The sequence below is a fragment of the Halichoerus grypus genome, chromosome 2, assembly GCF_964656455.1.
Source record: "Halichoerus grypus chromosome 2, mHalGry1.hap1.1, whole genome shotgun sequence".
Taxonomy (NCBI): Eukaryota; Metazoa; Chordata; class Mammalia; order Carnivora; family Phocidae; genus Halichoerus; species Halichoerus grypus.
The window spans coordinates 175,488,382-175,506,763 of record NC_135713.1 but is presented as its reverse complement, the minus strand read 5'-3'; the positions used below and the strand labels follow the sequence as shown (position 1 = coordinate 175,506,763).

At 36.4% G+C, this 18,382-nt stretch overlaps 1 protein-coding gene across 4 annotated transcripts in view; it reads left to right on the top strand.

The window, feature by feature from the left end:
* Positions 1 to 18,382, top strand: part of INTS2 (integrator complex subunit 2) — a 55,645-nt gene that overhangs the window by 14,707 nt on the left and 22,556 nt on the right. For all 4 annotated transcript variants that reach the window (XM_036081776.2, XM_036081777.2, XM_078064232.1 and 1 more), the window contains 7 exons: positions 301 to 426; positions 5,569 to 5,640; positions 5,720 to 5,834; positions 9,039 to 9,107; positions 10,772 to 10,906; positions 12,051 to 12,227; positions 12,994 to 13,102. In XM_036081776.2, coding sequence (XP_035937669.1) covers positions 301 to 426; positions 5,569 to 5,640; positions 5,720 to 5,834; positions 9,039 to 9,107; positions 10,772 to 10,906; positions 12,051 to 12,227; positions 12,994 to 13,102 — 803 coding nt within the window. The remainder of the gene's footprint in view (positions 1 to 300; positions 427 to 5,568; positions 5,641 to 5,719; positions 5,835 to 9,038; positions 9,108 to 10,771; positions 10,907 to 12,050; positions 12,228 to 12,993; positions 13,103 to 18,382) is intronic.

Here is an 18,382-nt window from a genome sequence, read left to right as displayed (position 1 = left end):
CTTTCCCCATTGGTTATTTCAATCAAGATGCATAGTTTCAGCTTGCATGGTTATTTTTATGGTCCCACACTACTGTGCCAAGTGAGGATTGTGTGTATTTGTGTCTGAGGAAAAACCGTTGTTGTAAGCTCAACAGTTCTGCTTTTAATGATTTAAGATGTTAAAGATTTTATAAATAGGAAGGTATCATTATAAAGCTCAGAATTTATATCTGAAAAGTTAAACTCTTGGGAAGTTCCTTTTTCTCCCTTCCTCTCTCAACTAACAAAAGTAAAGCCTAATAATATATCCCTTTTTTAGACCAACTGAGGAAGAAGCTGAGCAATTGCTGCAGTTGATGACAAGCCGCCCTCCTGCTACACCAGCTGGAGTTCGCTTCGTTTCGCTTTCCTTTTGTATGCTGCTGGCCTTTTCTACACTTGTCAGGTACCTTCCTATATAGGTTGCTCTGTTTTCTGAAGGTCTGCTTTTGTTTATTTATTGAAATGCACGTATAGCATTAATTGGGAGCTTACTAGAAAAATTGGTCTAGGAATGGAAGGTGGTATTATCTTTTTCTTTTTTTAACAACATCTATACTAACTTTTTTTTTTTTTAAAGATTTTATTTATTTATTTGACAAAGAGAGAGATAGCGAGAGCAGGAACACAAGCAGGGGGAGTGGGAGAGGGAGAAGCAGGCCTCCCGCCGAGCAGGGAGCCCGATGGGGGACTCCATCCCAGGGCCCTGGGATCATGACCTGAGCCGAAGGCAGACGCTTAACGACTGAGCCACCCAGGCACCTGGTGGTGTTATCTTTTAGTAAATGGTCTCAGTAGCATCTGCTGTATGCCAGTTGAAGGAGTCATTCTAGTTCTTCAAGATTTGGTAATGCAAATAGCAGTCCCTATTCCCTTCCGTCCTGTTTCCCTTCCCTCAAGGGACTTCTTTCAACTTTCTTCAGTTCTTTTAGCTGATTCTTTTGGTTTTTATTTCCACATCTTTAAATAACATGTTCGTATTTGCTATATTTTTGATTTTTCAATTTTAGGAGTAATCGTTGATTTCCTACAATGAAAGATGAGGAATTAGTTGTCTCCTTCTTGTCTTCCCCCCAGAGTATCTACATATCCTTCCCATCTTCCCATTGTCCCAGTACGGTTATATTGCAAGTTTGCTTTGACAAATATATAATTGTTCATATTGTCTCTACTGGGGGCTCAGCCACATAGTAGATGATAACTTTTCTTCTGCAAAACTTGTTTTTAGTCTTAATAATTATCCTGTGTTTTGTTTGTTTGTTTTTCATTTGCTCTTTGTTCTATGTACTTATGTTAATGCAACTTCAAGCTCTGCCAATCTGAACCTCCTCTCAAGATATTCAGGCTCCTTATTCTTTTTTTTTTAAGGTTTTTTTTATTTATTTGACAGAGAGAGACAAAGCGAGAGAGGGAACACAAGCAGTGGGAGTGGGAGAGGGAGAAGCAGGGTTCCCGCCGATCAGGGAGCCCGATGCGGGGCTGGATCCCAGGACCCTGGGATCATGACCTGAGCCGAAGGCAGATGCTTAACGACTGAGCCACCCAGGCACCCCCAGACTCTTTATTCTGTCAATTTCATTTTCTTAAGGAAGTCTCTCCTGATTCTCTGAACTAGTTATGTCTGCATCTGGTATACAGCTCTCATCCTGGAATTGCTCTTCACTATTATTTTCAGGACTTGCTTCATGTCTCCTTTGTTGGATCTCCTGCTTCCTGCCTCTCATATATATATATATTTTTTTTAAGATTTTATTTTTATTTATTTATTTAATTGAGAGAGAGTGAGAGTAAGAGAGCACAAGCAGGGAGAGCAGCAGAGGGAGAGGGAGAATGGGACTCAATCCCAGAACCCTGGGACCATGACCTGAGCCAAAGGCAGATGCTAAACCAGCTGAGCCACCGGGGTGCCCCAGGATTTTATTTTTTAAAGTAATCTGTACACCCAACGTGGGGCTTGAACCTACAATCCCAAGATCAAGAGTTGCATGCTCTACTGACTGAGCTGGCCAGGCACCCCAACATATTTCCTTTTTTAATTGCTTTCTCATGTTGCTTTTTTAGCATGAGTATGTGGGAGGTCAACTTTTTTGAGACTGGCTGTTTCTGAAAATGTCTTTATTCTGCTTTGGCACTTGATTGAGTTTCATAGGGTTTAGAATTGGAAGTTGAAAATAATTTCCTTTGAGAATTCTGAAAGTCTTGCTGCATTGTCTTCTGACTTCCAGTGTTGCTGTTGAGAAGTCTGATGACATTCTGATTCTTGGTTTTTTGTGTAGCCTGTTTTTTTTTTTAATATGGAGACATGTAGGATTAGCATTTTGTCCCTTGGGTTTTGAAATTTTTGGATGATATGCCTGCTTTTATCTATTGTCCTAGGTATTTAGTAAACCGTTTCAACCTGGGAACTCATGTCCTTCAGTTCTAGGAAATTTTCTTAAACTCATTTGTTGGTTATGTTCCACATGGGTTTTTTATCTTTCCGAAACCATCTCTTATTTGGATATTGGACTTTCTGAAATGATTATCTTATTTTCTTACCCTTTCCTGTTTTCCTTATCTTTGTCTTGGTCTGCTTTTTAAGAAACAGCTTAGTTGAGAGACCATTTACATACCATAAAATTTGCCCATTTTAAAATGTACAATTCAATAGTTTTAAGTGGATTTACAAAGTTGTACAACCATTACCACAATCTGATTTTAGAACATTTTTATCACTGAAAAGATACTGCTCATTCTACCTTCGAGGATTTGTTTTCAACTTCTAATCCTCTGTCACTGCTGATATCTAAGAGCTCTTTTTTGTTTTCTGGTTATTTCTTCTGTATGGTAGCTGTTGCTTCAAGGTGGCATGATTTTTCTGATATTAATCATGATGACTGAAGAAGCTTTATTAGTTGGTTTTCTCTAAGTTTTTTTTTTTCCTGCTTTTTTTGGTCTCTATTTTTCAAGTTAGAAACTTTTTTTCAGGGCTTTGATCATTCTTGATTGTTTATATTTAAGAGTAGGAGGGGTGCCTTGGTGGCTCAGGCAGTTGAGTGTCTTGATTTCGGCTCAGGTCATGATCTCAGGGTTGTGAGATCCAGCCTCACATCGGGCTCTGCACTCAGCAGGGAGTCAGCTTGAGATTCTTTCCCCCTGCCCCACCCCCCCATTCCTGTGTGCTTTCTCTCTCTCTCTCTCTCTCTCAAATAAATAAATAAATCTTAAAAAAAAAGAGTAAGGAACTAAAAAGCAGATTGAATCTTTTAATGCATAGGTGGCTCTTTCAGAAACTCTTGGGCTTATCAGATTCTTAGAGAAGACTTTTGTCTTGCCTGGAGAGTAAAGACCTGAGAAGAAACCCATAAGCAAAGTTAAAAGTGAGGGTTAAGGGCTAGGAGATCTAAACCAGCAGTATAATCATTCACTTAATTCTACTTTTAGAATGGTGTCCCAGATATCCCTGGTTGATCCTCAGTTCAGAGACATCCTCTTTCAGCATCTCCAGAGCACAAATCTCCAGTATTCTCTCTGCTGGGGGATGGGGATTCATCTAATTGTGTCGAATGGAGGAGGTGATCTGGAGATCTACTACCTATATAGACTGTTGATCTTTTTAATTTAGTCTGTTTTCACTCTCCCTCCCAGAAATGCCTGGAGCTGTCAGTTCCTGAGCTCTTTGGGGATTCTGTGGTATAAAGTGGATTGGCTTTTCCCTCATGTTAGTTTAGTATTCTGCTTTCTTGAGTCTGCTGAGTTAGTTACCACTCTTCAAAATGTGCTCTCGCTTCCAGTAGTTTGTGTTGTCGTCCCTCAGTATCATCTTATGCATTTATGCCTTTTAGGAAAATCCCTTTAATGTAGTTTGGAGTTTTAGGAGGGTGTGAAATTAGGTAATAGAATCAAGTGCTTTCCTTTCTCTTTACCTGAAGTAATTGCTAAACATTATCTCTAATCTTTATTACTTCTAGAAGGTGGGTATTTCTATCTGTATTTTTGGATAGGAGAGTTAAAGTTTAGAAGGATCATTTAAATTTCTTGTTTGAGATCACATTACCAGTAATTAATAGAGTTAGGATTCCTCCTGAGCTCTGCCATGCTCTAAAGGCTGTTATCTTTCTACTATGTAATGCTGTCTTTTATTAGTGGAATGGTTTAGCTATAGTTGAGAATGACCGTTTAAATTTTCTTAGCATGGGATAGCAGGCTTTTCAGTTGCTTTTTGTTTTACCCATTTACACTGCGATGAAGTGGAAGAAAATCAAAATTATTTTCACAAGTCAAAGTTGACTTGTACCTTTTAATGTAAGTCTAGGAATTCCCTTTAAAAACATTGTTGGTATGTTTTTATAATCATTTTTTATGTCTCATGAACCCATAGCTCTTTTTTCTTTTTCTTTGAATAGTGATCACTTATTTCTCTATAATTTTGAGTTCTGCTCAAAATGTTTCTGTAAGGGGCTCCTTGGTGGCTCAGTTGTTAAGCATCTGCCTTCGGCTCAGGTCATGATCCCAGGGTCCTGGGATCAAGCCCCGCATCGGGCTCCCTGCTCAGGGGGAAGCCTACTTCTCCCTCTCCCACTCCCCCTACTTGGGTTCCCCCTCCCACTGTGTCTCTCTCTGTCAAATAAATTAAAAAAAAAAAAAAATCTTAAAAAAAAGTTTCTGTAAATTAAATTTTATTTTCCTTGGGCGCCTGGGTGGCTCAGATGGTTAAGCCTCTGCCTTTGGCTCAGGTCATGATCCCAGGGTCCTGGGATCAAGTCCCACATCCGGCTCCTTTCTCAGCAGAGAGCCTGCTTCTCCCTCTCCCTCTGCAACTCCCCCTGCTCATGCTCTCTCTTTCTCTCTCTCTCTGTATCTCTCTGTCTCAAATGATTAAATAAAAAAAAACTTAAAAAAATTAAAAAAAAATTTTATTTTCCTTGGAACTGCTCTACTACTCAGTTTGTGACTTCTTTTTTTAAAAATTTTTTAAAAGATTTTATTTATTTATTTGACAGAGACACAGCGAGAGAGGGAACATGAGCAGGGGGAGTGGGAGAGGGAGAAGCAGGCTTCCCGCTGAGCAGGGAGCCCGATGCGGGGCTGGATCCCAGGATCCTGGGGTCATGACCTGAGCCGAAGGCAGATGCTTAATGACTGAGCCACCTAGGCGCCCCAGTTTTGTGACTTCTTGATGACTGCTTTAACTCTAGATTTTTTCCATATGAAATATTAACTGTTAATACAGTTCTTCTACCATTTTAATTCCAGAAGGTCTTTGCTTTTCTAAAAAATGAGAGGAATTTCACTCTCTCCAACTTGCAAATGCAGTAATTAAGTCTTTGAGAGGGTTTGACTGTTCACATTCATAAAGAAAAGCAAAAGGCCCTTATTCTTCATCTCTGGAACTACTTCATATTTCAATGACAGTTAATGGCCACTTCAACAAGCAATTAATTTGAATTGATATTTCAAAATAGGAAGGAAAAAATAATTTCTGCTAAAAATAATTCCAGAATGTTTTCTCATTCTTATGGTAGTATATCTGGTTTAAGCCAGTGACTTTCTTGTATGTTTTATATAGTACACCTGAACAGGAGCAGCTAATGGTAGTGTGGCTAAGTTGGATGATAAAAGAAGAAGCTTATTTTGAAAGGTAAGATGACTTAATTTGTTGCAGTTAGTGTTTCTTATCCTCTCTTTGGAAATTCATATTTTCTTTTTTGTTTCAACAGTACTTCTGGTGTCTCTGCTTCTTTTGGGGAGATGTTGTTATTGGTCGCTATGTACTTTCATAGCAACCAACTTAGTGCTATCATTGACTTGGTCTGTTCCACTCTGGGGATGAAGGTAATTTTCTTTTATTTTCTTTCTAAGGAAGGTAGTTCTAAGCTGGGTGTTTTTTTTGTAGTGTACAGTACGTTTTGTTTCCATTTTGAAGTAATTTTAGTTTAATAGTTTAAAATTTTATCAGGAGCTCTTAGAAAAAATATATATTATGAAAACATTTATTTACAAGAATAAAAGATGTTCAATATAGAAAGTTGGGAAAACCCAAAATATAGAAAGCTTGGATAACACAAAAGAAAGGAAGAATATTATTTCATTGTTCATTGTTCAAGATATCAAGTATACTACTGTTAACATTCTTCTGTCTGTTCTTTCTTTACACTGATATATATATTTTGTATATATTTAAAGAACATAACTAATATATGATGACATTTCCTCAATAAATGTTCTTTAAAGATTTTTATTTATTTGAGAAAGAGAGCAAGAGAGAGAGAGCACGAGCAGGGTGAGGGGCAGAGGGAGAAGCAGACTCAGCACTGAGCAGGGAGTCTGATTAAATGTTCTAATACAATATAATTCTCATTGATTGTATCGTAGTCCATCTTATGCACCAATCATGACTTTCTTAATGGATCCTGCCTTATTTGCTATGTAAATTTTCTAGTTTTTGAATGGTGCTTTTAGATGGTTATCCTTATTTACGTAAATATATACAGAGGCACTCACATATGTTTATCTTTAAACAGTTTTTTTTGTTTTTTGTTTTTTTTTTAAGTAATCTCTACACCCAACGTAGGCCTTGAACTCAGGACCCCGAGATCAAGAGTTGCATGCTCTACCAACTGAGCCAGGCAGGCGCTTCCTTTAAACAGTTTTTGGATTAGCTCCTTAGGAAAAAGTTCTAGAAGGCAGTTACTAAGTAAAAAAAAATATAATGATGTTAAGGTGTTTAATGAGTATTGCCACATTACCTTTAAGCAAGATTATACCAGTTTAACTGTTCTCATCAGTGAATGAGAGTGCCAATTAACTGGACTCTCACCATCACTGGGCATTACCGTTCTTTTTAATCTTTACAGTTTTGATTGATGAAAGATGATCTCACTTATTTTGCATTTCATCCATTACTAGTGAAACTGTAGTTTTAATTATTATTCTTTTTTAGTTATAGTTTATAGTGGGTTTTTTTTTTTTGGTAGTTTTAAAAATCAGTTTTGGCTGTTTTTTTTTTTTTAAGATTATTTATTTATTTATTTGAGAGACAGAGAGAGCATGAGCAGGGGGAGGAGCAGAGGGAGAGGGAGAAGTAGAGTCCCCGCTGAGCAGGGAGCCCATTGCGGGGCTTGATCCCAGAACACCGAGATCGTGACTTGAGCCAAAGGCAGACGCTTAACCGACTGAGCCATCCAGGCACCCCTTGGCTGGTTCATTTCTTTTGTGAAGAGGCTTATCAATGTCCTAATTTTCCTATAGGGATTTTTATTGATTTATTTTTCCTCTCACTGATTCAAAGGGGCTCTTCATATATAAGTGATATGCCATTATGTCTTATATATCATATTTCATTGATTTCAAGACACACATTTTATCCAATATTGAAATGGGGCTTTATTTTATAGTTGACTTGTAATGTAATATGGTTGTATTCCCTCCCCCCGATTTTTTTTCTTGAAAAGTTACTATTTTTTTTTTTTTAAGATTTTATTTATTTATTTGAGAGAGAGCACGAGCGAGAGAGCATAAACAGGGGGAGCAGCAGACTTCCCACTGAGCAGGGAGCCTGATGTTGGGCTCGATCTCAGGACCCTGACTGAGATCATGACCTGAGCTGAAGGCAGCCGCTTAACCAACTGAGCCACCCAGGCACCCCTTGAAATGTTACTATTAAATCAGCATATATTATAGTCCTTAGTGTCTTTAAAAGTGAGAAGTAGGGGCGCCTGGGTGGCTCAGTCGTTAAGTGTCTGCCTTCAGCTCAGGTCATGATCCCAGGGTCCTGGGATCGAGCCCCGCATCGGGCTCCCTGCTCAGCAGGAAGCCTGCTTCTCCCTCTCCCACTCCCCCTGCTTGTGTTCCCTCTCTCCCTGTGTCTCTCTGTCAAATAAATAATCTTTAAAAAAAAAAAAAAGTGAGAAGTATACAAATGTTGCAGTTGATTCCTCTCAGTCTTTTTGGCCATGTGGAAATTATTTTTGTGTGTATGTATTTAGAATTTCCTTTATGGTTCCTACTTTGCTGTTACACTTAGAAATGTTTATCTTAAAAAAAAAGGGGCACCTGGCTGGCTCAGTTGGTAGAGCATATGACTCTGGATCTCAGGGTGGTGAGTTTGAGCCCCATGTTGGACGTAGAAATTACTTTTTTTTTTTTTTAAGATTTTATTTATTTATTTGACAGAGAGAGACACAGTGAGAGAGGGAACACAAGCAGGGGGAGTGGGAGAGAGAGAAGCAGGCTTCCCGCGGAGCAGGGAGCCTGATGCGGGACTGGATCCCAGGACCCTGGGATCATGACCTGAGCCGAAGGCAGACGCTTAATGACTGAGTCACCCAGGCACCCCTAGAGATTACTTTAAAAAAAAAAATTTTTTTTTTAAATGAAAACAATGTTTTTCTTTAGGTTTAAAGAAACAGTTACCTATATTTTCTTCCAATGTTTTTGTGGATTCGTGTTTCACATTTAAATCTTTTTTTTTTTTTGAAGATTTTTTTATTTATTTGACAGAGAGAGACACAGAGAGAGAGGGAACACAAGCAGGGGGAGTGGGAGAGGGAGAAGCAGGCTTCCTGCTGAGCAGGGAGCCTGATGTGGGGCTCGATCCCAGGACCCTAGGATCATGACCTGAGCCGAAGGCAGGCGCCTAACGACTGAGCCACCCAGGCGCCCACTTTTAAATCTTCAGTACGCTTAGAGTTCATTTTGGATATAGTATCATGTGTGCAGGTATATATATATATCTGTATGTATATATTTGTTTATTTATTCCCCAGAAAGGTAGCTCTTTCACCTTCATTTATTGAATAATCCACTTCTTCCCACTGACTTGAAAGGCTGATAGTAATATTTACTAAGTACTTTCGTATGTTGGTTCAGTGTCTGAGGAAAAACACACTTTAATGTTGGGTTTGAGGAGCTACTTTTGAAATAGAGTATTTGAACGTTAATGTTACATATCACAGTCCTGTTAGATAATACATTTATCAGAGAAAAATGTGCTTCATATGTTTTTACATGCTGTTAGAACTTTTTTGGTTGTTTTAGATTGTAATTAAGCCAAGCTCCTTGAGCAGGATGAAGACTATCTTCACACAGGAAATTTTTACTGAGCAGGTACTTCTTTTCACTTTATTCTTAGGTATTTCTTTAACTTTCTTTTACAACATTCTTTAGGGGAAAACTTTTATATCTCAGTTTAAGAGAATACTATGGTCTTTTTCTATTCCTTTTTAGTTTCCAGTGATGGTTTATTTAATCTTTATTTTTTATTAAATATTATTTTATTTTAAAGATTTTATTTACTTATCTGAGGGAGAGAGAGAGTGCCCAAGCAGAAGGAGAGGGACAAGGAGACTCCCCGCAGAGCAGGAAGCCTGATGTGGGGGGCCGATCCCAGGACTCTGAGATTATGACCTGAGCCCAAGGCAGACGTTTAACTGACTGAGCCACCCAGGCACCCCAGTTTATTTAATTTTCAAAATTTCTGTAAAGAATAATCCCATGTACTTACTACATACAAAAGCATGTTTTAAATTTATATATTTTGCAGATGTTAAGTAAATGCTTAAGAATATGGTCTTCAGTACTGATGGTAGGGATCTCACATGGGGTAATCATTTGGGTTTGTCAGGAGAAAAATAAAATAGAGACCTGTTTAAACTTTTAGGCTGTAACATTCATTTCTAACTAAATTATAAGCTAGAGTCTAAATTCTTTATTCTTTAAAAAAATTTTTTTAAGTAGGCTGGGCATGGAGCCTAACCGGGGGCTTGAACTCATGACCCTGAGATCAAGACCTGAGCTGAGATCAAGAGTTGGATGCTTAACTGACTGAGCCACCTAGGCACCCCTAAATTCTGTATTCTTGTATTTACATGTTCTTATTTGGTCTCAGCACTTTTGTCCATGGGTAAACCTAAGGATATTTTATTTTTTCAGCCAAAGAGACAATTCTGAAATTTAAGGTTAATTCCCAGATTAATTTGTCAATTTAAACTTAAGATTAAAAAAACAAATATTTCTGAAAAAATGAGATATTTGAAAATGCTCATGGATGCATAATTGTTGCTTCTTTTAGGATAATATTCTCATCCCTATACCAACCTCTCCTTTCTCCCCTCAATATACATACACTCCCGCAAAACAGACACAAATAGTACTTAGGAGACTCGTAAGTTATTTTTTATGTTTTTATTTGAACTCACTGGACAACTTTGAGGAGGGTCTTTGAAAACCATTAGAAGTCTATGCATGACACAATGAGAATAACAATAAAAATCCCTGTTTATGTGATCATTTCTATCACACCTGGAGAATTTATGTCATATAAAGATTTGATACTTTATAATTCACATATGTTTTTCAAACATGTTTTTCAATTTTTTTCCCCCTCACAAAAACCCTTTGAGGCAGGTAAGACTGTATTGTCCCATTTTATAAATGTGAAAATAAGCCCAGAAGATAAAGTGACTTATCTAAAATCACTGAGTCCAGATTTTATGATTCCAAATTTTATATTTTTTTTACCTTACTACATTACTGTCAACATATCTATGTTTAAAAAACAAATTTAAAAAATTAGAGTGTTTTACAAATCCCTAAATGTATGCTGCCTTATCATCTAGAAAAAATTAAATCATGTAATAATTAGTTTTTCTCATTCATTCCTAAGGACTACATTTGTATTAAGTATTGACACTACCTGCTCATCCTCTTTCTTTCAGAATAATTTTATATTTGGTTCTATCATATGTATTCATACTATTTTTCCCTTTCAGGTTGTCACAGCTCATGCTGTTCGGGTCCCTGTCACCAGCAACCTGAGTGCCAACATTACTGGATTTTTGCCTATTCATTGTATTTACCAGCTTCTCAGGAGTCGTTCCTTTACCAAGCACAAAGTGTCAATAAAAGTATGATCTTACATTTATATTTCAAGCTACAACCCAAGTTTATGTTTTTTTTTTTTTTTCTAGTTCTGTTTCAGTTTATAGGCTTCTACTATGGATTTTGTGTATGAAATATGTCTAATTACTAATCATTGATATATAGTAACTAGGACTATAATTAATTTCAGATTTTTTTAAACAATATAACTCTTAAGTTATTGACAAAATATACAGTATTACTAATCCATTTAAAATTCCAATAATATCATGTGGCTATTTCATTAAAACTTGGTAAGAAATTGCCATTTTCTATACTTTGGTTTTGTTCACCAAACTGAGAAAAGTTGCTTGTCAGCCATGACCAGTATTTGTACTTTTGTCACAAGGACAGCTAACACTTATATACATATTTTGACATATTTTCCATTAGTTATAGTTGGCTATATCAAACAGTTAAAAGGCCTTCTAAAGAGAAAGATAAGTCCCAGAAGGTAAAGAAATCTGAGCCTTTTCTAGAGGCTCTTCTGTTTATAAAGAACAATGAACAATATATGCATTGATATATCACCTTTAACTATCCTTGTTTTCATGATTTAGTGAAGTTATTTTCCAGGTAGATTGTATCTTCTACTTCTTTATATTTTTAGTAAGTGAAATAGATAAGAGTTAAGAGTCTGAATGCACACCCAATGTATCCACATGTCCTCTATCCATGTATAGTTAAGTGATGGTCTCCCATAAGAGGTTGCTAAGGCCACTTTCTTAATCTATCTGAGGATTTGCTGTGAAGAACTATCCCTCTCCCTCAATTCCTATGTGCTGTGGGGTCTTCTACAACACAGATGGTGCTCTAAATAGAGATACAGTAGGGACTTAAAATATTTTTCCTACTCCTTAAAAACTAATAGATTAAAAACCCAAAGTCCAAATTCAAAACCCAAATTGATCATTACAGATTTATCTTCCACTGGACAATAGTCTTGATTAGAATATAAAAGTAATTCATATTTTTAGATCAAAGACAGTAGTGAAACAGGGTGATATATTTGTAGCGGCTAGAAGTTAATAGTTTCACTGATTCATAAATTATGTAAATTTTATGTTTTTACTAAATTTCACTTTTTCTTATTGCCATAATTGATTTAGTGCCTATAACTGTCTTTTTTAGGACTGGATTTATAGACAGCTGTGTGAGACCTCTACTCCACTTCATCCTCAATTACTTCCTCTGATTGATGTGTACATAAATTCCATACTTACTCCTGCATCTAAATCTAATCCAGAAGCCACAAATCAGCCAGTCACAGAACAGGAGATCCTCAGTATTTTCCAAGGAGTCATTGGGGTAAAATAGTAGTTCCTGTACATTTATTAGCTGATTTTTCTTTTATTCTTCTGACTTGTTCCATATTTTTTCTTTGATTATTAGAGGACTTCTAGGTGGTTCTGAATCTGAAATGGGATTACATTTCTTCAGATCACTTATGAAATTTACAAGTATGGTATTAGTTCCAAGTAGTTTGTTGAAGAGGCACTTTCTGAGGAATTCTTTAAAAGAGCTCCATTTTAAAGTCTAAAGAGTGCCCCGGAGAGTGTGTGCTTAACAAAGGACTATGTGACATTTCAACACGGTCAGCAGAGGTTTGTTTAGCTTCTTGAGAATCTAAGATATACTTAGATTCAAATGGGAAATTTGAAGAAAATCTTTTTTTCTCCACCTTTTAAGAAGGAAAAAATGGTTGTATTTTTCACAAATGTATTCAAATGTACGCTATTTTTTTTAGGAGTTATTTTCTTCATTCCAGGTAATACTTGAGACTCCTGTAAACCTTTTTCAGAAGCAGCCTGATGGAATTGCTGTTAAGGAACAGCTGAAGTCTTTTTTTTAATCATAAGGACTGTTAAGCATGTTGCCTTTGATCTCCCATGCCATCTCAAATTTAAACTTCAAGTTGTCTCTTTGAGTTTAATGCAAACATGGCAGTGTTTCTCCCATTTTGTCTGAGCTTGGGAACAGTAACACTGAGTAGTCTATTTTAAATGCATTTACTATCAAGAAAGCACTCATGAAATTTAACAGTATTTTAAAGTATTTATAATATTACTTCCAGGGTGATAACATCCGCCTTAATCAACGGTTCAGTATCACAGCACAGCTTTTGGTGCTTTATTATATACTGTCTTATGAGGAAGCTCTCCTAGCAAACACAAAGACTTTAGGTAAGTTATACATATACATAGGGAAGCATTTCTAGTGATAGTTCATTTTATTTGTTTACATTTTGTTACTTTGCAAGCTGTCATGTGAGAAAATAAGGTCAGATATTCTAACAAGCTCCAGTATCATTCTGTAGTCTTTGTAGTATAGGCATTGTATACTCTGATGTGTAAATACATATATGTATGGGCACATAACCACCCCTTGAGGCTCAGCCCTTTTCTTAGCAGGCTAAATTAATAACTGAATTGTCTGTATTTTAATAATTTTAGGGACCTTACTAAGTGCTGATAAATTAAGAGATAAACCTGAAGGAAGTATAACTGAAAATTTTTTTGCTTGATTTCATTCTTTGCCCTGCCTCCCTTCCATTAGGTGAAGAATAACAATCTAGTCAAAAACAGTAGAAAAAAATAACAGAAGAGTTTCATTTTGACATTAAAATTATCATTGAACTGGGCTTTCATACATAGCTACTTTCTATAATATCAGAAGGTCATGGGGCGCCTGGGTGGCTCAGTCGTTAAGCGTCTGCCTTCGGCTCAGGTCATGATCCCAGGGTCCTGGGATCGAGCCCCGCGTCGGGCTCCCTGCTCGGCAGGAAGCCTGCTTCTCCCTCTCCCACTCCCCTGCTTGTGTTCCCTCTCTCACTGTGTCTCTGTCAAATAAATAAAATCTTTTAAAAATAATAAAAATAAAATGTAATATCAGAAGATCAGATTTAACATAGAAGATATCAGTATAAAGCAGTGTGTTTTTCTATATTTGAAAAAGAAAATTCACTTGTCTTTTAGGCTTGCTAAATGTATGCAGTTCCGTATTTGAACAAAAAATGTCATTAGAAAGCTGTAGGCACTGAGTATGTAACGCAGGAAAAATTCTTGTAAGGGTTGTTATTTTGCCACAGCTGAGTTATTTTACTTCTTGAAAGCTATAAATCAAAGTTACTTTTCAGTGTTTGGCAGATCAGTTTCTTTTATTTATCTGAAGTATTATGTTTTAAATACACTGTGAATTTCTCAGCTGCTTTCTTTTCTGACTGTAATTGTTAGAGTTATACAGATGATATCTCATAACTATAATTATAGTCTTTGTCGTATTAGCCAAAAGATGGGCTAATAATAAGCATTAGATAATAGTCTCTCACTTTTATCCACATGTAATGAATTCTGTTAAAGAATATGACACTTGCAATTTAATAGATAGTGGAAGAATAAATTACAAGGAGGTGTTCTGGGGAAGAATTCAGACCATTAATACTGTAGCAGGGACCAAGATACACCCTTATTTTTTACATACATGAATATCTAGCAAAATTTGTTTTTTAACACAGGAAAGTACAGAGAGTAGTATAGCCAACCCTTGTGTATATACCATGAGGAAATAACAAGTACTCAGAATTTTTTAGGACTGGAAGAATCTTTAAAGATTATGTTTTCCAGTCCCCAGTGACATGCTTAGTTCAACCCAGTGTTCCTGGTTGCTGCTGTTCTTTTTATTTTTTTAAGATTTTATTTATTTATTTGAGAGAGCGAGAGAGAGAGTGCATGAGCAGGTGGAGGGGCAGAGGCAGAGGGAGAAGCAGACTCCCCGCTGAGCAGGGAGCCTGTTGTGGGGACTTGATCCCAGGACCCTGAGGCCATGACCTGAGCTGAAGGCACACCCTTAACTGACTGAGCCACCTGGGTGCCCCTCCTGTGAAGCTGCTGTTCTTTATGTAACAGTCTGATGGATCTCAGTGGGAAAGTTGAAGATTTTAGGTTAGGAGTACAACTCAGCCTAGATCGAATCTTGGGAAAAGAACTGGGGTGTTAGAGGAAGTAGTTAGTAGGTTTTTATAAGATTCTAGGTGAAAGGAGGTGGTGGTTTGCACTGGTAGCAGGGTAAATGCGTTTTGAAGGTAGAGTTGAGAGGTTTTGCTAATGGATTCATGAGGTTTGAGAGACATGAGCCAAGGTTGATGTGGAGGCTTTTGGCCTGAGCCTAAAGGACAGAATGGCTGTCAACTAAAATAAAAGAGCCTGGGGAAGGAGCAGACTTGTGGGGGATCAGGAGCTCAGTTTTGGACATGTTCAGTTTGAAATGTCTGAAAGACTTACAAGTGGCAATGTTAAGGAGACAGTTATATATATATACACTGGTCTGGAATTCAGGGGAGATACCTGGACTGAAACTTTGATATTCTTTAGTATATATATATATATTTAGTATATATATATATATTTAGTATAAATATATATATATATATTTAAAATAACAACGTTAAATAGGATCACCAAGGACAGGCGTTTGGGAGAATCAGTAGAAAATGATGTTTGGATGCCAAGGGAAGAAGAATGTTTCAGAGGATACAATGATCACCTATGTCAAATGATGTTGCTAGATGAGTTAACGTTAGGACTGAGGCTTAGCTGATGACTGCATATTGCTTGCTGGAGGTCATTTGACCTTTACAGTTTTACTAGTAAAGTGGTAGGAGAAAGCCCGATTGTGGTGAATTGAAAAGAAAATTAGAGGAGATATACTGAAGACAATGAGTAGAGACGGCTCTTTGGAGGAGTTGTAAAGAAAGGAAAACAATGAATCTGGTAATCTGAGAGGAAAATGAGGTCAGGAGAGGGCTTTTTTTTTTTTTTTTTTTTTTAAGTGAAATAGCTGAGAGAATATGTGTTGTTGGGAGTAATTTACTGGAGAGGTAAGGTTGATAATGCTTAGGGGAGAATCCCTGAACTGATGTCCTTGGGAGACAATGGGATGTAGAAGACAAATGGAGAGATTGGCCTTTCCCTGGAGAATTTTTTCCCCTTGTTGAGGAGACCTTTTCCTAGTGTAGTTTCTCATCCCCAAGGAGAATAAATGACTGCAGAATATGTCACAACATGAGAGAACTTTGCTCTTTCACAGTCAAAAAAGGTGATTATTCTGCCTTACATTTATTCTTACATGTGAAATTGTGTTGTAGTTTCGGTACATTGTTAACTATTCTGTGGTTTTGGCCTTAGAATAAAAATTATTAGCAGCCACCAGGTAGCTGTAGAAGCTCACATATGGAATTCTGAAATTTGAGTTAGAGCCAAGTATTAGAATGTCATAGTCATTTTAAAAAAAATGTGTGTGTGTGTATACATATATGTATTTTCATATGCACGTATGTTTTTGGTTTAAAAATACTTATATTTATTTATATTTATATTATGTCAATTTTAGTTAAATATTATATTGATCCAAAAGAATATAAGAAATAGAGTACTATAATAAATTCTAGTGTACTAATACCCAATTAAAACGTGAGCATTACCATTATATTTCCAGTATTTAGACTTAAAAAGTGTTGCCTGTTTATTACATCTGAAGACTTTATTATTAGGTATAACAGTTTATTTTTAGATAGTTTTGAAGATAAAGACAGTAGTAATTAATATTGAACATAAGAGTAAACTATTTATCTGTTCCTAAAGGAGCCAATGGATTCTAAATGCAATCTCATTCTGAAATAGCTAAAAGTACTACTTGCTTAACTCTTTCCCTCAAGCTTAACTTCATTTAAAAACAGAGTTTGGCCTTTTTTTCCTGCTTTTGTCTGTTACATGTAAAATTTCCTAAATTTCCTTCTTGGTCACCTGTAGATGACACATCCCATGGTACTTGGGAAACTCTAATGTTCTCTGGCTTTAAATTCTTTGAACTTGATATTTTTCTTTGCACTTGATAGTTAATTATTTTCTTTCCAGAAGAAAGTTAACTCCATCTGCCTCTTCCAAAATGCAGTAACTTTTAAGCAAACAGTGACCAATATTATTTTTTGGCAGCTTCAAGTTTCAGAGCTTTAAAATAAAGTTTTGACGAAAAGCGATTCTAATAGTTATATGACCATATTTTAGAGTAGCAGTATAAGAATTTTAAAAACTTATTTCATTATTTACCTAATTATATCTTGCTTAATCCAAAGGAACTGATTTTTAAGATAAAAACATGTATTAGAAGGTGTGTTTACTGGAAAAATATCTAGGAAATGAGAAAAGTAAAAATATCAAAGTATAAACCACCCATAATTCTACTGCTAATCACCATTAGAATTTTGCTAGAAAACCCTTCAATCTTTGAACAGATAATAGCTTTTACAAAGTCAGAATCATAATACCTTTTTTTAAGATTTTATTTTTATTTTTTAAAAAGATTTATTTAATTATTTTAGAGATCGAGAGTGTGTGCGCTACCGGGGGAAGGGGCAGAGGGAGAGAATCTTCAAACAGACTCCCCACTGAGCGCTAGCCTGACACAGGGCTCGATCTTGTGACCAATGAGATCATGACCTAAGTGGAAACTAGGAGTCAGATGCTCAACGGAGTGAGTCACCCAGGTGCCCCAAGATTTTATTTTTAAGTAATCTCTACACCCAATGTGGGGTTCGAATTCACAACCCCGAGTTCAGGAGTCACCTGTTCTACCTACTGATCAAGCCAGGCTCCCCTAGAATACATGTTTTTAATCTACCCTTTCTCCTTAATAACACATTTTAAACATTTTAAACATTTGCCTATTATAGTAAATTTTTTTTTTTTTTAAAGATTTTATTTATTTATTTGACAGAGACACAGTGAGAGAGGGAACGCAAGCAGGGGGAGTGGGAGAGGGAGAAGCAGGCTTCCCGCTGAGCAGGGAGCCCGATGTGGGGCTCGATCCCAGGACCCTGGGATCATGACCTGAGCCGAAGGCAGACGCTTAACGACTGAGCCACCCAGGCGCCCCCTATTATAGTAAATTTTTAAAGATATCTCTAAATAACTGTATAATATTTCTTTATAAATATGTCTACTTAACGTATTATGTCCTTATTGTTGGACATTTAAATTATTTCCAAATTTTGCTGTTATAAACAGTGGAGGAATGAATATCCTTAGAGCGAACTTTGTATATAGGTATGATTATTTCTGTCCTTAGGAGAGATTCCTGGATATAGAAATACTAAGTCTAAGATTTTGAAAAATTACAAGATTTAAAAAATGAATTGCTGCCGTATTGCTTTCCAGATAGGTTTTACCATTATAGACTCCCACATTTGTATAAGATGTGAGTGCCTTTTTATAATATTGAGTGTTACCATTTGTTTATGGTGTTTTTTAATTATAGAATTTTATGGGGAGGAAAATCTTCCAAAGCAAGGTACTAATGTTAATATAACTCATCACCTATATATTATTTTAGAACATTATTATTTTATTTTTAAAATTTAAGCATGCCTTTAATTTTGGTGTAAAGTATGGAGTACAGATCCAATTTTA